The sequence below is a fragment of the Hyperolius riggenbachi genome, chromosome 9, assembly GCF_040937935.1.
Source record: "Hyperolius riggenbachi isolate aHypRig1 chromosome 9, aHypRig1.pri, whole genome shotgun sequence".
In the NCBI taxonomy this organism is placed as follows: Eukaryota; Metazoa; Chordata; class Amphibia; order Anura; family Hyperoliidae; genus Hyperolius; species Hyperolius riggenbachi.
In genome coordinates, this window is record NC_090654.1 from 246,015,352 (window position 1) to 246,039,345 (window position 23,994).

The 23,994-nt window shown below is 45.7% G+C and overlaps 1 protein-coding gene across 1 annotated transcript; it reads left to right on the forward strand.

The window, feature by feature from the left end:
* The first annotated feature begins 9,868 nt into the window (after positions 1-9,868).
* Positions 9,869-20,323, forward strand: ZBTB1 (zinc finger and BTB domain containing 1). The gene is made up of 2 exons (XM_068254246.1): positions 9,869-10,106; positions 15,355-20,323. The coding sequence occupies exon 2, from the start codon at positions 15,375-15,377 to the stop codon at positions 17,445-17,447; it is 2,073 nt and encodes a 690-aa protein (XP_068110347.1). The 5' UTR covers positions 9,869-10,106; positions 15,355-15,374; the 3' UTR covers positions 17,448-20,323.
* Positions 20,324-23,994: the final 3,671 nt, after the last annotated feature.

The following is a 23,994-nucleotide window of genomic DNA, read 5'->3' on the forward strand; positions in this document are numbered from 1 at the left end:
TGTAACTGAGGAACTGGAGCTAGGAACACATAGGGGTTAATCTAGTGCTATCTGTGTGATCTGCAAATCCACTTGTCAGTATTTTTATGCATTTTGTACAATCAGTAGATTTAGCAGGGCATAGACCAACATACCTCCCAAGTTTTGGAGCCATTAAGGTCTTGTTCCCTTATTTAAAGCTTCATCTACACGCGTAGATGACGCTCCGATGTGTATTATCAAATGAGCTGCTGAAGCGGCTCGATTGATAAGATCCGACAGGTCGGATTTCGCCACCGCTGATTCCCTGCTCGTTCCCCACGAGGGGAAAATGGCAGGGAATCGAGCAGAAGATAAGCGGGGACGAGTGGGGCATCGAATCCGACGCGGCGGGTATGAGCGGGGATGCGGAAGAGGTGATCCGGCGGCTAATCGAGGGAACCTGAGATGAGAGGATATAAAAATTTGATACACACCTGGGGCTTCCTCCAGCCCCCTCCTGCCTGATCGATCCCATGCCGCCCTCCTCTGCTGGCTGTAGCCTCTGCAAATTGCCCCGGAATGTACTATGGTCCGGGACATATTGCACAGGCGCAGAACTCTCCAGGCCACAGGAGGGAGATGGGAGCGCGCACAGTCTGACTGGATGACTTATTGGGGCCAGTTGGCGAAAGCTGCAGCCAACGGAGGATGGGAGCGATCAGGCTGGAGGAAGCCCCAGGTATGTATAACATTTTGAGATCCCATGCCTCAGGTACACTTAATCAAGATGCAAGCTATGAAGGCGTAGATAGCCAAAGCATGGCATGACACTGCGTTGCACAATTTTTCTCGGCTGCAATTCCATTCATCATAATCGATGGAATCATAAATGCGCTGAATTGCTTGCAACCATGCTTTGTGATTCTGCAGTGAATCACAATGCATTGATGGAAACAGCAGACAGTGCCGTCTATGCCCGATCTTTCTGGACAATGCGCGTGCCATCTCAAATTGGACTAATTAGATTGTACCAATGATTAGGGTAATCAGACTGGACTAATATAAATGAATGACTGATCCAATAATGCAATTCAATTGGTCCAATCAGATTGTATTGTATGATTGGGCCAATTAGACTGGACTGAAGGAATTGCATGATTGGACCAATTACATTGCACAATTGAACAAATTATTGCACGATTGAATCTATCACAGGGCACTATCTGCACGGAGTTTTCTCCGTATCTACATGTGTTTCCTGTGGGCACTCAGTTTTCATCCTATATCCCATAAAAATTAGTTGTGAACTAAAAAGGACATATGGCTATATTAGGGATTAGATTGTGAGCTCCTCTGAGGGACAGTTAGTGATGTGACTATAAATACTCTGTAAAGCGCTGCGGAAGATGTTGGCACTATACGAATAGTAATAATAATGATTGGACCAATTGAATTACATGATTAAGGTGTCCATTAACTTAACAATCTCACGGTCAAACAAGTATTTCCGGTCGTGACCATTAGCAGGCAATTTCCTGCTAACCAATTTGATGGCATTATTTCAAAAAATGGATCGATTCCATTGATCTGATCAAATTGGTAAACTAGAATTCCCGCGGTGATCAGAAACCATCAATCGGCCATGGGATTGTACTTTTAATGGGTACTATTGGACCAATCAGATAAAACAAATCGAATTGCATGATTGGATCAATCAAATCACTCTGTATGAAAGGACCATTTGAATTGCACAATTTGATCAGTTAGATTGTATCAACCAGACGACCAATGGAAAGGAACTATTGAACCAATCAGATTGGATCAATTTAATTGCATGATTAGGCCAATCATATTGCATGATTGGACTAATCGAAATTGCTTGAGTAGATCAATTAATTTACACAATTGGACCAATCACATTGCAAGATTGGTATACATAAAGAAGACTGATTTATCGGTACCAAATACTTATGATTAGTCAGCAGCCAAGGCTATACAGATGAGTAGCCTGGTAATGTTGCTGTGGAGGGGGGACAACGGAGCAGGTGGGTGGAGTAAGAGAACAGTGCCCTCAGCCTAGACTATGTGCTCCCAGCCTCCGCTTATTACACTCACTCTGTCCTCCTCTGATGGAGCAGAACTGGCTCTGCAGACTCCTCCAGCTTTACTACAGTACAGAGCACTTGGGGAGGTGTAGAGGTTGGGGGCTGGGCATTGTACACAAGAGCCTGCTGCACTCTGAATAGGGACTGTCTACAAATCTTTATCTACAAAACTTTGTATGATTCCTTATCAGTGGCTGAGAAGATGCAGTCATTACAATTGTGCAGAGGGCAGAAAGCTTTTTCTCTCTGTGCCCTTAGTTGTCAGTCTCTCAGGACAGGGAAAAGAAACTTCCCCCTTCCCCCCATGGGGCCCGCTGGGGCTTATGGGCCCCCCTGCGGCTTTATTCCTTCCAGGGTCTGTTGTTACATCTCTGGGCTCATTCCTGCACAGTAGCAAGGAGCCACTGCTCGGGTATGGTAGAAAAACCGAGCCAGTTTGTCTTCATGCTACTGTGGAGACGTGAGCTGCCTGCACAGTGTGGTGGAGCTTTGTTGACTAGCCCTTGTCAATGAACCTCAGAGGGGTCCCAGCACTGGAACAGCAAGGTGGAGGGGGATACCTCAGATAAGTACCCATTTGGGGCACTTTTTTCCCATTAGGTACACTATACAGTATAAAATGGCAGTTTCATTTTCTGCTCTCATCTTATTGCCATGAAAGTTATAATTACTTGCCTAGTTTGTTCCTCCAAAAACCTCTCATGGCCGCCTGCTTCCGTCACATAGCCCTGGCCCCTGCTTAAAAAAATCCCATAGTGTTTTCTTTCTCGAGTAGAGGAGGGCGGAGCTATGTGACAAGATATGCGGCCCATGCACAGGCCAGTGCTTTTGAGGTAATCCACATGGGTCCACAGTAGTGTGCAGACAGCAGGCTACAAATGGCTGCCAGCCCACCCACTGTCCAACTGATGTATTGCGCATGCACCAGCCCACTTTCTGCTATATCAGGATACAGTTTATTGCAGGGACCCAAAAAAAACCCCCAAAACTTGTTCCTAAACGAAGTTCTATTATATTCCGGTTTATTATACCAAGACCTGCCAACCTGTAATAAGCCTATTAGTGTTTCAACTGAAGACAGAAAAGATGTTGAGTACTTTATGTGATATTTTTTTATTTGCACTAACAGTAGAAGACATTTGTTTACACATGATTCAGCACTTGGTGTTCCTGTTCTGTAGGCTTGCATGGACTGCTCATTTCTAGTAGAGCTGTTGTAGCTTCTCGAAATCTGAACTGACAGACAGGTATTAAACACCGTACCTGCTGTTAAGGCGTCATGACGCGGATTGCGCCCTCTGTAGCAACCCCCGCATTGCTCCAGTTGTTTGTAAATTGTCCTGGAGTAGGCCCGACCCCCTTGGGGTCATCATGTTTGACCTAGAAAGAAAGAGTATTTGCCATGTATGCGGCCATGGGCCGCCCATGATGCCTCTTCCTCCGGCGGCATCCAGTGCTTTCCTCTCCATCCATGCAGAACAGCAGCGTAAAGGCACTTACGCCACCGGCGGGTCTCCCCTGTGATGTGCCTGCAGCCGCTGGGTCTCCCTGTAATCTGCCCTCCGTAGCTGCTGCTCGTCTAGTTCCGGCAGGAGAAACAGGAAGTAGACAAGTCATTTAGCTAATTTTGTCAAATATTTGTCAGAAACCTCTGATCAGGATGCTTGTTCAGAGTCTTTGACTAAAAGTATTAGACACAGAAACAGGTGGACAACCAGATATACTTTCCATTGAAAGTATAAAACACCAGAAAACCGCTCACACCTCCCTGGGACAGTGCCGGATCCAGGACAGGCCAATCCAACAAGACAGAAGCAAAGAAGGGGGATGTCCGCACGATATCCCTTGATCAAGTTCCTTTATTATGGACGTATCCACACCAAATCACACATCATATAGCTGACATGTTTCGAACCAAACGGTTCTTACTCATAGCTAAAAAATCAATGACACTGGACACCATATATACCATCCTCCTGTGGTGGGGGAGGTCCCACAAATGCAGACACTCCCCTTAATCACCACATCCAGGAAGGGATATTCACATCTCAGAGGGAAACAGCTCTCTCGGATAATGTGTCCTATACGGTATGTCTACATTCCATCAGATTTTATTTAAAAGTATATAGAAAAAGCTCATAAAATAAGATAAAAACAGACAGTATAAGAGCCAAAAGAACAAAGATAAAGGAGCAACTCTACATTACGTTATTAATGCCAAATCCCAACGGGAATTTAAACCCTTGGGGGTTCTTGTTCCTAGTCTAAAGATCCATAAAGCCTCTCGGCTAGTAAGTCGTTTAACCAAATCCCCCCCTCTCTGAGCTGGGAGAATCCTTTCCAGGCCATGGAAGGAGAAAGAAGCCATATTGCCACCATGGACCTGGCGAAAATGCTTCGCTACATTGGAAATGTTGGAACTAAGCCAGCCTGGGCCGCAATAATGTTCACCAATTCTGGCACGTAAAGATCTGGTAGTGCACCCCACATATTGTAGGGAACACTCCGTACACGTGATAAGGTATATTACATATGGTGTGCCGCAATTGATGAATTCTTTAATTGGAAACCTATGTCCATTTGAGGTTGATATCGCTTCCCGTGTGCGCTTATGTACACCACAATAATGACAAGTTTTCACCCCGCATTTATTAGAACCAGACAGACTAAGCCAGGTTGTGGTAGGTAGGAGGACAGTGCGGGACATTACGGCTGCAGGGAGCCGATAAAATCGCCAGGTAAGTGGCAGTTTTTGTTTTTAAAAAGGTAAACAGAACCCCTTTAAAGTTTACCTGAACTAAGAGCTATATGGAGGCTGCCATTTTTATTTCCTTTTATAGAAGTACCATTGCATGGCAGTTCTGCTGATTCCTTTGCCGTAGGATCTGAATTACCCACCTGAAACAAGCATGCAGCTCATCAAGTCAGACTTCAAACACCTGATCTGCTGCATGCTTGTTCAAGGTACATGGTTAAAAGTATTATGCTAGGAATACACTATGCAATTTTCCATCAGATAGATGGGTCGATAATTTCTCACAGGTCTGATTTGATTTCCGATCGTGTTTCTGATTGATTTGTATAGAAGGGATCAGAAAAATGATCGAAAATCAGATCGGATCTGTTGGAAATTATTTATCGACCCATCTACCTGACTGGAAATTGCATGGTGTATTCCCAGCATTCGAGGCAAATGATCAGCAGGATAGCCAGGCCATTTTCAAAAGGAAATATATTTATATTTAAAGGGAAGGTTCAAGCAAAATAAAAAAATGAGATTCACTTACCTGGGGCTTCTACCAGCCCCATGTAGCCATCCTGTGCCCTTGTAGTCACTCACTGCTGCTCCAGTCCCCCGCTGGCAGCTTTCTGACCTCGGAGGTCAGGGCCACATTGCATACATTTTCACGCATTCCAGCTAGTGCAGGAACAAAAATGTACGCGTTTCACCACTAACGCGTAAAAATGTATGTGTTAATGATCCTGCACTAGCGGGAATGTGTAAAAATGTACGCAATTTGGCCCTGACTTCCGAGGTCAGAAAGCTGCCAGCGGGGGACTGGAGCAGCAGTGAGTGACTACGAGGGCACAGGATGGCTGCATGGGGCTGGTAGAAGCCCCAGGTAAGTGAATCTCATTTTTTTTTTTTGCTTGGACCTTCCCTTTAAAAGGAAATATATATGGCATCCTCCATATCCCTCTCACTTCAGGTGTGGTACAGAAAATGTTTCAGCTCTACACAAATATATAAATAATAAGAGCCAATTCCATTGTCTGAAGTCTTGAAAAATAACCTAAAAAACGACTTCTTCAAGAACACAGTTATTTAGGCTCAGCATAGGACCACAAAGACTAAACAGTAATGTGGAGACTGGCAGCCACGCCTCTTCAGGCAGAATCAACCAACAGGTTACCACAGGAAGGATATGCTTCTATGGTAGACTGGCAGTACTACAAAATCTTCACAGGTCAGCTGGTGTATTAACTGAGAGAAAACAACTAGTCCCATCCAGTGCTTCACAAACCAGAGCGTGAAATGTCGCGTTTTCTGTCATGTGCGGGTTTTTTTGTGTGCATTTTTACTGCGTTTGCGTTTTTTTCGGCAGATGCGTTTTTCAATCGTTTTGTGGGTGTTTTTATGCGTTTGCATTTCACATATGCGTTTAGTATGCGTTTTTCGATTGTTTTATGCTAATCACTAGGAAGACAACAGGAAGTGGGAAAACTATTAGAAAAAAAGCATATAAAAATGCATGGAAAGCGGTTTTTCATATTACGCAACAAAGCCAGCATTTTTAAAAACACACGCATACAAAACACATGCGTTTTACATATTCTTTTTTCCTGCGGCCCATAGACGTCCATTAGCGGCAAAAATGCAGCGGTTTCCGCAATACTTGCGTTTCTGCTAAGTGTGCACCTAGCCTCAATGCTTGAGTCCTTACGCTGCAGGAAATGCTGACATAGCCTTATGATGAGGCAATTTATTGAATATACTGTAAAATATGCCAGTTAAAGGAACTCTGAGCAGAAGCCATTGGTATGCATGTAAGCATACCCACGACTATTTAGTAAAGAGGGGACAATCGCTGGCCCCTTCAGTAAGCGCTCCTGCATCCCGGGTGGCCGCTATAAGTTACATTGAAACAAGCGACTATGAACTAAAGTCTCGCTGCGCTACGGAAACAGGAAGCTTGCGGGTCCTTTCTGCACAAGCTTCCTGGCTTCTTACCCCTCCTTCCGCCGCGTATCATTATGCGGTTCAAGAGCGGAGGGGAGGAAAAAGCCAGGAAGCCTGCGCTTGGGCAGAGAGGACCTGCAGGCGACTGCAGTAGGGATCCGATTGTTGATTCCTGTGAGGCGAGACAGGTAAAAAGGGCGCAGGACATTTGGGTGCCGCCATAGACTGTAATTAAATTACAGCTATAGTGGCACTCAGAGGGTAATTTGGGCGCCGGCAAAATTTGACAATAATGTCAGAAACACCTGATCTACTGCATGCTTGTTCAGGGTCTATGGCTAAAAGTGTTAGAACAGAGGATCAGTAGGATAGCCAGGCAACTGGTATTGCTTAAAGGATACTGCAGCCGAAAGGCTGCTGAGAGATAAAACCTGCAATGTGTAGGGAAAGAAAAGTACATACTCACCGCTCCTCTCGCTCCCTGCCGTCGGGTCCCGCTCGTCAGCCACAGCTCCCGGTACTGGCTGACTCTCCTGACCCGGACATACTGCGCCGCGCATGCGCAGTATGTCCTGTAATCTTCGCTTCTGGCGTCGCATCATGACGCCAGAAGTACGGGCGCTCCAGCGGCTCCACTATAAAGCTTCAAAGTGGAGCCGCTGGAGCGCACACGCAGGAGGCGGGGGAGTGTCCGTTCTTCTGGCGTCATGATGCGACGCCAGAAGCGAAGATTACAGGACATACTGCGCATGCGCGGCGCAGTATGTCCGGGTCAGGGGTCAGCAGAGTCGGCCAGTACCGGGAGCTGTGGCTGACGAGCAGGACCCGACGGCAGGGAGCGAGGGGTGCGGTGAGTATGTACTTTTCTTTCCCTACACATTGCAGGTTTTATCTCTCAGCAGCCTTTCGGCTGCAGTATCCTTTAAAGGCCTTTTGCACACTGCAAGCAATTCAGATTCCGCTTTTTAATCTGTTTTTACTTCACATTCAGATTTGCAGTTTGCTCCTTGCACACTGCAAATCTGAATCGGAGGTAAAAACTGATTAAAAAGCGGAATCTGAATCGGAATCGCTTGCAGTGTGCAAGAAGACTAAAGGAAATAAATATGGCAGCCTCCATACCCCTCTAAGTTCAGGTTCCCTTTCAAGTGAGTCTGGAGTGAATAAAACAAACAGATACTTACCTAAGGAGTGGGGCTAGGCTCTGGGTCCTATAGAGCCTTCCCATTCCTCTCCTGGTCCCCTCATTCCACTCCAGGCTCCCCTGTAAGCAGTCTCTGACCGATAGGGCGTAGACTGCTCTTTTCCACTGTTGAGTGTTTCGGGAGCCTGAGTGCTCCTGAAGATCGACAGCTCCATACTGAACATGCGCGAGCACGCGGAGCTGTCCATCTTCGGAAGCACTCAGGCTCCTAAGGACTTCCAAAGCCTCCTGCAGCGGAAGAGAGCAGTCTATGACCAGTTGGTCGAAGACTGCTAACAGGGGAGCCTGCGGTGGAACAAGGGGACCAGGAGAGGAACAGGAAGTCTCTATAGGGCACACGAGAGAACTCGCCGCTGGGAGACTTTTACGCAGGATATAGCCGATATACTGCTTATCCTGCTGCTGCACAAATCCTGGCGGCGTTAATTACTATTCCGCCTTCAGGACCACATAGGTAGTGGGGAATTATGTAATTCGGCTTCCAGCTATTGCTGGCGGCTGAATTACAGTGTTTTAAAAGTAACTTTAGCTTCGTCTTCTGACGGCGCCGAAGTTGCACTCTGTGCACTGCTATAGCCATAATTCCTATTACGGTCTATGGTAGTGTCGGCTGCACCTAAATCTCCTGCGCTGTTATTACAGCGCTTGTGTATAGGACCGAGAGCATTCCTTCTCCTTAGGTATGTTTTTTTTTTTTTTTTTTAATATTCACTCCAGACTCCCCACAGTCTAGATTCTTGGACGTGAGAGCCAAACAACCATTTTGGCTGAAGATTATCTAGCAGGGACGTAACAAGGGATGCAGGGGATGCAGCCGCAGGGGGGCCTAGAAGCACAGGGGGGCCCATGGGAGGAGAATTTTATTTTTGCTGACCTGAGAGACTGACAACTAAGGGCACAGAGAGAAACTTTCTGCTCTCTGCACAATTGTTATAATGACTGCATCTGCTCAGCCACTGATAAGGAATCATACAAATTTTTGCAGACAAGGATTTGTAGACCGTCCCTATTCAGTGTGCAGCAGGGTCTTGTGTGCAAGATCCTACCCCAGCCTCTACACCCCCCTCCCCAAGTACTGTGTACAGTAGTGATGCTGGAGAAACCTGCAGAGCCAGTTCATCTCCGTCAGAGATGGGCAGAGTGAGTGTAATAAGTTGAGGCTGAAAGCACACTCATCTGTGGCATTTTCTGCTTACCATGTGTGTCTGTATGTGTGAAAACATGCACGTTTTATCACAGAAGCTAATGTATTTGATAGATAAAATAGCCAATTGAATAACATGGGGTGGCTTCCAAAGTGTTGCAGGGGGCCCAGCAGGGCCGGGCCCAGGCGAGAGAGGCTCCAGCCTCAGGGCGCAGTGTAGGAGGGGCGCACAACTTGCTCAGCTATCATCCCCCTATTGTGTTTGAAGCAGAGAGAAATAAGAAAAGGGGATACCTGGCAGTGACTGCAAGCCAGATCACTAGAGATTAAGGCATTGGGGCCCTGGGGTGCCTTTTAGTCTAATAGCAATCAGTGTGACGACTGGGGTGGTAGGGATGGGGGGGGCGCACTTTAGTGTTTCTGCCTTGGGTGCTGGTGGACCTTGTCCCAGCTGTAGGGCCCAGGGATTTCTAATTATGCCCCCTATCTAGCATTTATACAAGGCATTATTTGTATTATTCACTTTTTTTTATGTTTGGCCCAGGCACTTTTCCTTCAGTGCTATAAAATAATCGATCTTGGCTTGGCCAGAAAAGCAGACGGAACAGCGACTTTCCAAACAGAACCTCCACGTGCTGCTCTTCCTTCCTAGTCTACTTCATGTCACTTGACAAGTTTGTGTTTACTTTTCAGTTCTGCTAATATTGACAATAGGCTGTTCTGAGCGTGGCCAGCAGGTGGCAGCCTGGGTCAGTGCAGACATAGACGGAAGAAGCTCGCTGTAGCCTCCTCTTCCCCTCAATGCTCACGGGGCAGGGAGGGGAGTCGTCAGGGACTGTCACGCCGGACACTGGGCTGCAGCAGCACCGTCCAGCCTCTCCGGGGCTGCGGCTCTTCCACTGAGAGCGGCTGTGACTGCAGGAGACGGGACAGCCAGTGCAGCCCTAGCTGAGCGTGTGACCGCAGCTCCTGGAACAGCCATATTGCATGCTCCCCGGGGCCAGCAGCCAGGTAAGGGTCATGGCTTCTGCATGGAGTATAGAAGCCACACTGCTGGGGGGGTTCTAGTGGCATTTGGGGCGCGAGTTCCCGGGCTGTGGGCTTTGATTGGCAGGCCGTGGACCCACAACTTGCAACTCATAAGAGCCCTGCTATTGGACGGCAAGGGGATGTGACGTCACGGGATGACAGGTCAGGCTGTGGGAATGAACACAATATTTCAGCCCCTTCCTGCTCATGAAGTGTAACTAAGTGACTAGTGACAGCTCTGCACATTGGACTCAGCAGGGCTGCAGGGATCTGTACTTGCTGCTTCCAGCTGCAGTGATTTGTGCATCTGTAGTGTGTATAGATCCAGTGGATGAACTTATCTCAAATCCTATACACTCCAGTTGGCTAGAGATCTCTTGTGCGCTGTAGGGCTGATTGAAAGTGTACTGGAGGCGAACCTATGGGTAAAAAAATAGATACCCAAGAAGAGGGAAGTCTATGGATCCTGCAGAAGCTTCCCACGTCCTCCTGGCCTGCACTGTTGCTGTGCTCCTCTCATTGCAACCCTATTCCGTATTGTGCATGCGCTCGGTCACACTGGGCCACGCCTATGTAGTAAGCCAGAGCCAATTGTGCTACTGCGCAGGCATGGCTTGTACTCACCTAGGTGCAGCACGGCTGCGCATGTGCATGAAGAGGAGCACGGTCTTGATCTTCAGGAGGGTCCCCGGCAGTCAGGGTGGTCTCCAGGAGGACATGGGAAGCCTCTAGAGGATCCAAAACCTTTCCTCTTCTTGGGTAAGTATCTGGTTTTATTTTACCTTCGGGTCACTTCAGGTTCACTTTGAAGTAAACCGTAGTCAGAATAAACGTATTAAATAAATAGTTGGATATGTAGGGACAGAACAATTTTATCACCCTCTTCTCCTGGCGGACTCAAACTGCCAGAGCTGCAGTCACTAGGGCATGCGCAGTAGGCAGTAGCTGTGTTAGGGAGTCTTGCCCGAGGTCTTCTTACTGAATAGGTGCTGGTTACTGAACAGGCCCTTAATCAATACACTATCCAGCCACTATGATGTAGAAGATTGTAGAATTTTGTATTGTATTCCCATACTATTTATCTTCATTTTAAAGGTAACCAGAGATGGCCAGAGACGGGAAAATGAAAAAGATTTATACATACCTGGGGCTTCCTCCAGCCCCATCCGCCTGGATGGCTCCCACGCCGCCGTCCTCCGCAGCAAAGAGAACCGGGTCCCTGCACTTCCGTCAGCCGGAGCCAGCCTACACAGGAGAAGTGCGCCCTCTACGTATCTCTCCAGCAGCCGCTACTGGCTCTGACTGACGGAAGTGCGGGAACCCAGTTCTCGTAGCTGCTGGCAGCGGAGGATGGCGGCATGGGAGTGATCCAGGCGGATGGGGCTGGAGGAAGCCCCAATTATGTATAAAATCTTATTCATTTTCCCGTCTCTGGCCATCTCTGGTTTCCTTTAAAATGAAGATAAATAATATGGGAATACAATACAAAATCCTACATTCTTCTACATCATAGTGGCTAAATAGTGTACTGATTAAGGGCCTGTTCAGTAATCAGCACCTATTCAGTAAGAAGACCTCGGGCAAGACTCCCTAACACAGCTACTGCCTACTGCGCATGCCAGGGTTGAAGATGTAAAGCCAAGATTCAAAGCAAACCTGTGTTTAAAAATAAAAAAAATTAGATGCTTACCTCAGTAGAGGGAAGACTATGGATTCACCAAAGCAGGGGTGTCCAGATCTGTAAAGGGGAGCCCTAATCACTTATTCACTCCCTCTAATAAAGGGTCCATGCTTCAGATCAGATGTTTTTGTTGCTACACTTGTTATGGGTGTGAAGATTACAATGGCCACACTTGTTTTATGGCCCTTGCAAGATGAAGCCCAGGTTGTGAGGGTCACAAGGGGTGGGTAAGGTAAAGGGTTGAACATTGAGGGGCCCCATCAAAGTTTTGCTTGGGGGCCCCGTGATTTTTAGTTATGCCCCTGCTCCAAAGGCTTCTCTGATCCTTCCTGAGCCCTGCTCTTCTTGGTCTGCCGAGCCTCTGTCTGTGGACGAGCACAGCGGCACTGCACAGGCGCACAAGTAAAGAATCAATACAGGCAGTCCCCGACTTACGAACGACCTGCCGATACGAATGGCATGGATTCTCTGTTTCCATGGGAACAAGTCAAAAACATTTTTTTTCAAATTGGACTTTGAAAAAAAAAAAAAAGGCTTTTAAACTTGTATAAGCAGGTACAGAGGGCAGAGGTGACACAGAGGTGGACACTGGAGGCACAGAGGAGGTACAGGGGACAGAGATGGCACAATGTTCCGACTTAAGAACAGATTCAGGTTAAGAATGAACCTACAGTCCCTATCTTGTTCGTTAACCGGGGACACCTGTACTTGCCTACCATGATCTCTGTTGCCTTCCTCTCTGTCCTACCTGGCGATTGTGGCATGCAGTGCGTTACCATACTGCAACACACCCGCCACACTGTGAATGTCACATAAGCCTGTTCAAAGCGCATTACAAAGTATCCATTACACCACACCTTAAAGAGAATCTGTATTGTTAAAATCGCACAAAAGTAAACATACCAGTGCGTTAGGGGACATCTCCTATTACCCTCTGACACAATTTCGCCGCTCCTTGCCGCATTAAAAGTGGTTAAAAACAGTTTTAAAAAGTTTGTTTATAAACAAACAAAATGGCCACCAAAACAGGAAGTAGGTTGATGTACAGTATGTCCACACATAGAAAATACATCCATACACAATCAGGCTGTATACAGCCTTCCTTTTGAATCTCAAGAGATCATTTGTGTGTTTCTTTCCCCCTGTTCTCAGGCACTGAAGTTTCAGGCTGCTTGTTTCTTCCTTCAAACAGCTTTGCCCTTGTCTGTAACTCCTCAGTATGTGAAAGCCCAGCCAGCTCAGAGGAGGATTTATCCAGCTTGTAAAAGATAAGAGAGAAGAGAGAAGCTGCTCTAATCTAAATAATACACAGGCAGTGTGCATAGAGGGGCCTGGAAGGGGGAGTTCATAGCAGAACCACAACACTGAAGAACTTGGCAGCCTTCCAGACACAGGCCGACATGTCTGACAGGGGAAAGATACATTGATTTATTACAGAGACTGTGATAGTAGAAAGTGCTGCAGTAAGCTAGAACACATTAGAATAGCTTTTTGAACTTGTAGGATGATAAAAAACAGGATGCAATTTTTGTTACGGAGTCTCTTTAACTCACCACTGTGAACATGGTTTAAAGAAAACCTGCTGTAACAGAAAAAAGTGCCCCTAGGGGTACTTACCTCGGTAGAGGGAAGCCTCTGGATCCTATAGAGGCTTCCCCGTCCTCCGTTCCACGGTGGTCTCGCTGGGCCCCTCCGAAGGGCGGCCATGTAAATATTTACCTTCCACGGCTCCAGCGCAGGTGCAGTAGCGGATATCGGCTCGGGATCAGGTGGAAATAGCCGATCCCAGTCGGGTCCGCTCTACGGCGCAGGCGACTTGCGATCCCAAGCTGTGAGCCGGTACTGTGCCTGCGCTGGAGCCATGGAAGGTAAATATTGCAGGCGCTACTGCGCCTGTGCCACAGCCTAATAAATTGTCGGCTGTGGCTTTGGAGGGGCCGATCGATACCACTGTGGGATGGGGAAGCCTCGATAGGATCCAGAGGCTTCCTCCTCCCGAGGTGAAGTATCCCCCCAGCAGCACCATTTTTAAATTACAGAGTCTCTTTAAGTGTTAGTAACTCAGTTGTATACATGCCACTCTCTGAGGGCAGAGACACCCCGTTATAGTGCTACTCAGTCCGTTTTTGATTTAAAAAATACGCTCTCATTGACTTGCATTAAAATCGCTGTAAAAATGCAGCAAAATTGCAGCAATTGTGATTTTTGAAAAATCGCAATCGTTTTGCCTCGATTTTACAGAAATTTTATTGGACTGCACCAAAACCCAAGGAGCCAAAACATTAGAGCAGGACTTCCTATGGAGGTAAACATCTTACAGGTTTTGTGGTTTTTAGTTGTGCCCAGAGATAATTTACCTATGCCGCCGCCTATAGCTGATGCATTCCACCTGCGGTCCACATAACTCTACATTACTTCCTCCTTCAAACCCGGGAGGAGGAAGTAGGGGAGTTTTGTGGACCGCGGATTTAAACGCATTGGCTATAGGCGCGGCATAGGCAAGTTAAAGGACAACTGAAGTAAGAGGTATATGGAGGCTACCATATTTATTTCCTTATAAACAGTACCAGTTGCCTGGCTATCCTGCTGGTCCTCTGAATCTAATACTTTTTAGCTATAGACCCTGAACAAGCAATGCAGCAGATCAGGTGTTTCTGATATTGTCAGATCTGACAAGATTAGCTACATGCTTGTTTCTGGTGTTATTCAAACACTACCGCAGCCAGGTAGATCAGCGTGGCTGCCAGGCAACTGTTATTGTTTAAAAGGAAATAAATATAGCAATCCCCATATACCCATCACTTCAGTTGTCCTTTGAAGTGAACCTGCAGATTGAAAATCTTCTCAGCAGCACTGAAAAGGCTTGGTGTTTCTTTAACAGTCTCACAGCATGAGAACTTTGTTGTTCTTACCCAAGCCTCATTTTTAGCTGCACATAAGAAAACTGCCCGGGCATTTTTCCCCTGATGCTGTGCAAAGCACAATGGGATTGCTAATGTTGTTATTCTTGGTCTGCTGTTTTGGTGAATTTTTTTTATTTTTTTTATTTTGAATTTGAGATTTGAAGCCTAGCACGAACAGCTAGGAGGGGTGATCAGGACACTGGACAGTTGGAACTGTCTCATGCTCCCCGTCACCTCCTTTCAACCAAAAAGATGGCTGCCCCCATGAAATCACAAACATTTGCCTTTTCTTTTAAAACAGGGTGGGTAAGAGATTATATTACCTATCAACTGTATTTTAATTAACCTAACTAATGTAACTTAATAACAGTATGTGTGTTTAGGCTGAAGTTCCCCTTTGCTGCGGGCAAAGTTATTTTAATTTAAATTTTGATTAAGAGTAGCTACGTACTCATAGCCCACAACACTAGTGATAGTAACCACCCGGACGACTTGTTGTCCTTCATTTCCTTAGCTGGAATAATTTACTGAAAAGCTTATATTTCACTAGTAAAACCTCTTTAATGTGGCAACTTAAAAATTACATATGTTATTTCTGTACCTTTTGCTTTTAATACTTTATTATTTTCTTTTTTTTTTACTCAAGGCCTTATTGAAAGAATCAAGATGATGGGGAAATCAAGCCATTGTAGTTACGTGCTGCAGCAACTCTACAACCAGAGGGAATGGGGATTCCTCTGCGATTGTTGCATCTCAATCAATGACATCTATTTCCAAGCTCACAAGGCGGTGCTGGCAGCTTGCAGCTCTTACTTCAAAATGATGTTCATCAATCATCAACACACCATGGCTCAGATCAACCTCACCAACACAAAGATCAGCTCCGAATGCTTCGACCTCATCCTCCAGTTTATGTATCTGGGTAAGATCATGACGGCTCCAGAAAATTTTGAACAGTTAAAGCAAGCAATGACTTACCTGCAGCTGTACGTAATCCCAGATTGCCTAGAGGATATCCAGGATATCGATTCATCTATCAAATGTTCCTCCTCTGCTTCCAGTAGCCTGAGCAGTAAAATGGTCTTCGGTGTCCGTATGTACGAAGAACCGGCGGCCAAGACTCCAGAAGAGCCGGGCAAATTGACCTCAGAACCAGCCTTACCTGCTAACCCTAACCCTGCGCAGGAAAAGCAGACTGAAAACAATGCACCGCACCACAGCCGTCAGCAGACACGGAATGTGTGCAAGAAAATGCCTTCGCCAAAAGTGCCTCACTCCAGAGAACGCGGAGCCAGGCGGTTCGGACGCAGTTATACCTGCGAGGACTGTGGATTTGTATTTAGCTGTGAGAAGCTCCTCGATGAGCACTCACAGACTTGCACCAACAGGCATATTTTTCAGAGCAGAGAACAGTCTAGCAACGAGCAGAGCCAGAGCGGAAGCGAATCTCCCATATCAAAATTTTCACCACCGCACAAAGCGGACTCAAGTCAACCAGCAGAAGAATCTTTGGCTTCTGAAAGCGCAAAAGATTCAGGAGTCTCCTCGGACCAGGTGAAGAACTCCCTGATAGACTCTACTGAGAAAACCCCGGTGATCATCAAAATTGAATCCGACGAGAACTCCCTTGTGGAAATGGAGGACATTAACATTGTAAAGATTTCAGAAAAAGATTATTTAGAATCTTCTGACATCGATGACTTAGACGATGAAGCTGAGGAAGGTGCGTACTATATTGGAATACCCTATAACCAAAGAATGAATGATAAAATAGGCGTGGGTTCACAGCCAATATTTGCAAACTGCAGCAAAGATTTGGGTCGTGGTAGTCGGAAAGCAAGTAACGCCGACGAGAGCGTGCCCGACATGTCGTGTGAACTTTGTGGCCTAACCATCAATGAACAGGACCTGTCTTCTCACTACTTAGCTAAACATATAGAAAATATATGTGCCTGTGGTAAGTGTGGCCAGATTCTTGTGAAAGGTAGACAGTTACAGGAACACGCTCAGAGGTGTGGAGAGCCCCCAGAAAATTTTGAGGAGGACCAAGAGAGCAACATGGAGGAAAGAATGCACTTTGAAGATGGCATTGAAGAGTCCCCAGCAGTGGGAGAGGTGCTTGTAGATATGTGGGATGAGTTAAACGAGGGCAACGTTGGCATGCCGAAACAGGTTTATAAATATTCCTCTTGTCCTTACCGCTGCCCCAATTGTGGGCAACGTTTCGAGTCTGAAAGGCAGGTAGTAGAACACATGTCTCAGTGCATGGAACGTGAAGTCTACAGGAATTCTGTTTCTGACGACAACGATCGGGACCATCGGAGGAAACATTTCTGCGATATCTGCGGCAAAGGCTTCTACCAACGTTGCCATTTGCGAGAACATTACACAGTACACACCAAGGAAAAGCAGTTCTCTTGCCAAACTTGCGGGAAGCAGTTTCTAAGGGAGCGACAGTTACGACTGCATAATGACATGCACACAGGCATGGCGAGATACGTTTGCTCACTGTGTGACCAAGGAAATTTCCGCAAACATGACCACGTACGTCACATGATATCACACCTAGCAGCTGGAGAAACTATATGTCAGGTGTGCTTTCAGATCTTCTCAACTAATGACCTCTTAGAACAGCACATGGACATCCACCTGTATACTTGCGGAGTTTGTGGAGCAAAATTTAACTTGAGGAAAGACATGAGGGCGCATTATAACGCTAAGCACTTTAAGAAAGCTTAGACATGTGGATATTATTGGAGGAAACCAGGTAGACCAATAAGGGAGCAGCCATTGCTGACCTCACTGTGAACATTATAGTTTACTGGCTGTGGTGCTTGTCCTGAATTCTTTCTATTGGACATCTATATAACAGTGATAGACCTCAGCTTTGCAGATCAACCTGCATTACTGCCCATCACAATGAGAAATAGAATAGAACACATGATATTGAGGATATAAAATGACATAGCAGGCAAGAGAAGGTCAATAGGGATGGTTGCCAATGCTGAATTTCGAATTTGTTGTTTTGGTTTTTTTTTTGTCTTTTGCATTCTCTGATTGGCTAAATGCTTCTGAGTTGACTTGGAAGTATTGGACCAATCAGAGAATGCAGAATTTTACCGCGGTAATCGTAATACTACGGAAATGTTTTTTCCACAATCACAAGACTCAGGAATACTTGGTAGTATCCAAGTCTTGTAAATGGTCTTAAAATTACAGCAGAAATCCGAATTGGATTTTTTTTTCCCTACAGGTACTTTAGATTGTACCATAGAAGTGTCAGAACATTTGCATAATTGTTCCAACATAGTAAGTTACAGCGGATTAAAGATCGTAAGATAAAAATTGTTCCAATTTCATACATGATTATGCAAATTCTGCATGCAAATTCATTTAGCTTGAAAATGGACCTATCCAACTCCACCTTTGCAAGGTTCGATGAGTGTATTTTCAAGCCAAATAAATTTGCATGCAGAATTTGCATAATTCTGTATGAACTGGAATGATTTGCATCCCACTGTCCATCCCTAATTAAAAGCAGGTGATCAGTATTACAGCCGGTAAAACGGATGATTGTTTGCAGTGGCAGCTCCCATAGTTTATTTCTAACAGGTTTACTGTAAAGGATAAGTGTATTTACGACATAATCCCATGAAATCAGAACCAATGTGATCTCTGATCAATAATGAGTAAATATAATCTATTTCTGATTTTGCCCTTATGAGATGCAAGGCCCTATGGCAGCCTGTATATACAATACTGTAGTGGAGGGTGGCCAAACACCCTGAAAAAGAACACAGAGGCAACATGTAGTATGTCAAAATGAAGTGGTAAATGTCAATAGAAATTATAATACTCGCAAAGGAAGGTTGCGTTAGGGGCTACCAACCACTGGAAGCAGGTGGAGATGTATAAACCTGACTCCACTCAGGTACCCAGCTGGATATGCATGCAGTTGTCTTGAAAAAACAGCAAAGGTCCTATCGGTGGCATAGCCACTAGGTACCAACATACTCCCCTCCTAGAAGAGGGTTACAAGCACAAAGGGGATAAGAGGCGCCCAATGGTGGATAAAACTAAACTAAAAATAGAGGTGCTCCATACTTGGCTCAAGGTACAACGTTTGGCACTGTAATTGCCCTGAGGAAGTGGGTGTAGACCCATGAAACGCATTGCCTGTGCATATTACATTTCATATGAATTTGTCATTTATGGAGGTAATTTTTTTTCTATTTTTTGTTTCTTTTAACTTCGTTTTATCCACTATTGGGCACCTATTACCTCCTATGTGTATATACAATGCACAAACTAATTCCTTGCCGTTCTGCCAGCCTTTCCCATTTGTCCTTGCAAACTCCTTGCTGCTGCCAATTTCTGTGTGAAAACTGTATTCACGTATCTGCAATTTGTAGTCATGTCTGATGATTACTCTCTGCGTATCACTTCCTGTTTCTATCTGTGCTCGGGAAGCAGGTGAGACATTCACAGGAACAGAAATGATAGGGCAGAGCAGTGACTGTGTGAGTAATGAATTTCACACAGCGATGCAGACATATTTGAGCTGAAGTACAGAGCATAAAGTGTACCAAAGGAGGTTAGGATTTTTTCTTTTGTACGTCTTGCTTCAGGCCCCTGTAGTCTGCTTCATCGATGTCCTTCCGGTCCACTCCGTTTTACCGCTGACAGACACTCCCCTTCTCTGATGGGAATACAGGGGGTTGGAGGAATCCCCAGGTAACTAAAAATAATTTCCTTCCCTGTGTTGAAGGTTTACTTTAACAGGTAAGAGTTAAGAAATATTTGTAAACTAGGCCCAAGGCCCGTTTAATAACGGGCGCTAGGCTCGGCCACATAAGCCGCATACCTGATCGTGCACACGTCCGCCTGTCCCAACGGCTACGCATGCGCAGTAGCCAAAACATAGGAGGATGACGCAGGGACACATGGGGTTTTATTATATAGGATAATAGCCAATAGGCTGTCAGGTCCATATCCGAGCTATCTGGCAGAGCTCACTGTGACAATCTGGGTGGAGAGGTTTGGCCAGGTATAGTGTTCCAGTGGTAGGATCCCTCTCCCCTCTTTTCTCATCACAGGGGCATAATCAGCAATGCATTATTGATTAGAAAGCAATTTAGGGCTGATATAATACATTTATGTTTCTAAGTACTCTCATCCTTTAATCTTCCTTATAGTATATACCAAAGTTTTAAACTATTAACATAGGACTTATATAAAAAAAATAGATCTAACCTAGGAGGACTGGAACTCTGCTTGTCTGAAATAGCAACAAGCTTTTTTTTATACATTGAACTTAGAATCCTCACGACATGCAATAGAACTGTGGATCTCTATATTTCTTTTGTATTTTTTTTTTCATTTCCTCTCTAATTGAATCGCAACAGTTAAAGTAGAGAGCGTATCAGGGTATGTTTTACATGTGACACAGTATCATCTGAATGTATTCCAGAATCTCTACCCAGGCCTAGCATGATTTCGTTCTTGGAATTTGGAATGGTTGTGATACAATTCTGCTGCATAATCCAGTGTAACACGACTGTATACATGGTATATTTATATTGGTTTATTACAAGCAGTCATCTAAAGTAACTTTATCAGCGTGTCTTGTATATCTCCATCTATTGATTAAGCATGTCAAGGATTTGGGATTCTAAAGCAGGAAATACGGTATTTATAGTACAACTGAAGTGAGAAGTATATGGAGGCTGCCATAATTATTTAATTTTAAGCAGGGGCAGTCCACAAGTCGGTCAGGCGGGGTCTTCCAAGGGGCGTCATTAAGCCCACATGCCCCCGCCTCCCTGGCCGCTGCTCGTTTCGCTGATTAAGTGTGCCGCCACCCTCCTTCTCCACCACATCGTCCCCCAGCTGGCCCTTGCTGCATGCCCGGTCCGGCATGCAGTCCTGTCTGAGACCTCAGATCAGCAGCGACCCGCAGTGGAGACGTGAGGGCCTAGTAACGACGCATATACAGGAAGTTACTAGGCCATCAACAGGAACTTACTAGGCCATCGCTCTCACGTCTCCACTGCGGGTCGCTGCTGATCTGAGGTCTCATTGAAGGAGGTCGTGAAGGAGAGGTAGGGTGAAAGCCAGGTCAGGGCGAGATCGTGAATGCCCATGGATTGGAGGGACTGGAGGAGTAGGGGGATGATCTACTGTATCAAAAGCTGCTGAAAGGTCAAGGAGGAGGAGAATGGAGTATTTACCTTCAGCTTTAGCTAAGGCAAGGTCATTGACCACTTTGGTGAGAGCCGTTTCGGTTGAGTGGGCAGGCCGAAATCCAGATTGCAGTGGTTCAGGCGTTTGTGAACCAGACGCTCAAGAAGTTTTGAGGTGAAGGGGAGGAGGGAGATTGGGCAGTAGTTGGAGGGTAGCAAGGGCTCGAGGGAGGGTTTCTTGAGCAGGGGCAGTACTGTGGCCTGCTTGAAGTCTGAGGGGAAGGTGCCTGTGGATAGGGAGAGGTGAAACAGGGTAGTGAGGACTGGGGCCAGATCCGTGAAGTGAGGCTGAAGTAGATCAGAAGGGATAGGGTCAAGGGGGAGGTAGTGGTATGGGAAGTCTGCAGTAGGTGGTTGACTTACTCAGTGGTAGTAGGAGTGAAGGAGGTGAGGGGAGGATAGGGTGGAGGAGGAGTTGGTTGTGAGCAGGTGGGAGGTGAAGATTGGATATTTCCTGACGGATGGAGACTATTGTGTTGGTGAAGTGGGTGGCTAAATCTGTGGCAGAGAGGGAGGAAACAGAAGGTGGGTGGGTTGGTTTAAGCAGGGAGTTGAAGGTGCCAAAAACACGCGGGGGATTGGAAGCTTGTGCTCCGATGAGCTTGGTAAAGTATTCCTGCTTCGCATGAGCAAGGGCAGTGTGGAAATGCAGCAGGTTAGTCTTGTATTGTAAGAAATATTGGTTTAGTCGAGTTTTCCTCCATTTTCGTTCAGTGGCACGTGTTTCCCTTTGGAGGTTGCGAGTATGGGTAGTGCGCCAGGGCTGGGGGTTAGGGGTCGGTTGCGGCGGAATATTGGTGGAGCAGCTTTCTCTAGGGCTGATGAGAGTTTGGTGATACTGAGCTGCAGCAAGATTAGGACAGGTTAGGGTGGGGAGAGTGGAGGAGAGTTCTCTTTAGTAAGTAGGTTGCAGGAGAGTCGGATAGCCAAGCCTTGCTGCCGGCATCATAGACTTCAATTGACAGTGAAAAGGATGAATTTCTCATAAACAGAACTGCCTGGTCAAATAAAAGTTGATTGTGAAGCAAGACTTCTGAAAGGACGTCTACCACAATATCTGCTGCTGAAAGAGGATGGTCAATGAGATGCAAATATTTCCATGATAATGCAGATTTATGTAAATTTTTATGCAAATATACTGTATGCAGCTTGAAAATGGACCAATCAAGTCCCACCCAGGTTTAAGTTGATTGGTCCATTTTCAAGCTGCATTTATTTGCATAAATATTTACATAAATCTGCATGAACTCAGAAATTATTGCATCTCATTGATCATCCCTACAGCCGAGGCAGATGTGAGGGGAAACATCGACAAATGTACCACAGATGGTAATAAGGCCTCTTTCAGATGGATGGACTTGCGGAGTAAGTTACCCAGTGGCAAGAAAAAAAAGCAATGTGGCATCTGAGCAGGCCGCTTCCGATCTCGGTTGTCAATAGGTGGGCCACTTCTCCAATGTCTGTGCAGAACACTAGCAAGCCCCCGGCTGATGCACAGGAGCAGGCGGTGAATTCACTGCGTCTAGCCTCCCTTGTGAAAGACAGGGCTGTGGAGTCGGGCAATTTTGGGTGCCTGGAGTCGGAGTCGGGAAAAAATGCTCCGACTCCTAATGAATTTGTAACTGTAATTAAAATAGAAAATATGATAAAATTTTCTATTTCTCAGATAATAGTCATTAAAAATAATGTATATATACAGTAATAGCTGTGCTTAGTCCACAAAAATGAAATAAACCAATCAAAATTAGTTACTTGTGCTGCTTCAGTAAAGCAGTCCCCGAATTTTTAAGGTCAGATATACATATCTGATTGTGACTGTATATCTGATGTGTACACAGGAATCTCTTATATATACTAAATAACATCTATGCTGTAAGAATAAAGCCTGATGTGTAGCCGTGTCACTAATAGAGATGGAAATAATTCTGCATTGATGCTGATTTATGCAAATGTATGCACTCCCTTTGCTGATGAAATCAAATAATTTGATATGTTGTTAAAATTTGGTTTGGCGACTACAAATTAAAGGGTACCTGAGACGAATGAAAAGTAAAGTTTTATACATACCTGGGGCTTCCTCCAGCCCCCTTCAGGCTAATCAGTCCCTCGCTGTCCTCCACCACCCGGATCTTCTGATATGAGTCCTGGTAATTCAGCCAGTCAGCGCTGTCCGGCCGCATGCCGCTCCCACAGCCAGGAACATTCTGCACCTGCGCAATAGTGCTGCACAGGTGTAGTATGCTCCTGGCGGCGGAGTGTGTGCATGCGCACTACGCCCGACTGGCTCAAGTACCTGGACTCATAGCAGAAGATCCAGGTGGTGGAGGAGGACAACGAGGGACTGATTATCCTGAAGGCGGCTGGAGGAAACCCCAGGTTTACTTTGTTACACAGTAGTACTATACTCTACATATGCACTCCCCACAGAGCTGCAGGGACTCCACTGAGAATGCTGTGCACATTGAACACAGAGGTGTTGTCTGTCACCCATAAACCTTGTTCAGATTGTGCATGAAGAATGTGTAATAGAGGAAGAATCTCCTCATTCCCCTGCAGAGTACCTGCACATCACTCTTACATGTACCCACAGTCACATTGCCTAGGGCCTGATAGATGTTCTTTGTTCCGGTTTGTACCTTTTACAAGTACTCTTACCAAGGACTAGTTTTAGTCTAAAGGGAATAAATATAGTAGTCTACATATCCTTCTCACTTCAGTTGTCTTGTAAAATTCCTAAGCGTTGGCAGTTCAGACGAATTTCATGTTACATACTTTTAATCAACAAATTTGTAATATGCAAATTAGAGGAGTCGAGGAGTCGGAGTTGGTGGAATCCTAAACTGAGGAGGCGGAGTCAGTGGATTTTTGGACCGACTCCACAGCCCTAGTGAAAGAGGTCTAAGGCAGCTGTAAAATAAACTGGCAACCCTTCCCTATTCTGTTCAAAACTGAAAAGTATGGTTCCCGTTTTAATGCACTACTGCAGCAAAAAAGTAAGCAGTTAAAATCTGTCAGAACTGACAAGTTTTGGACTAGTCCATCTT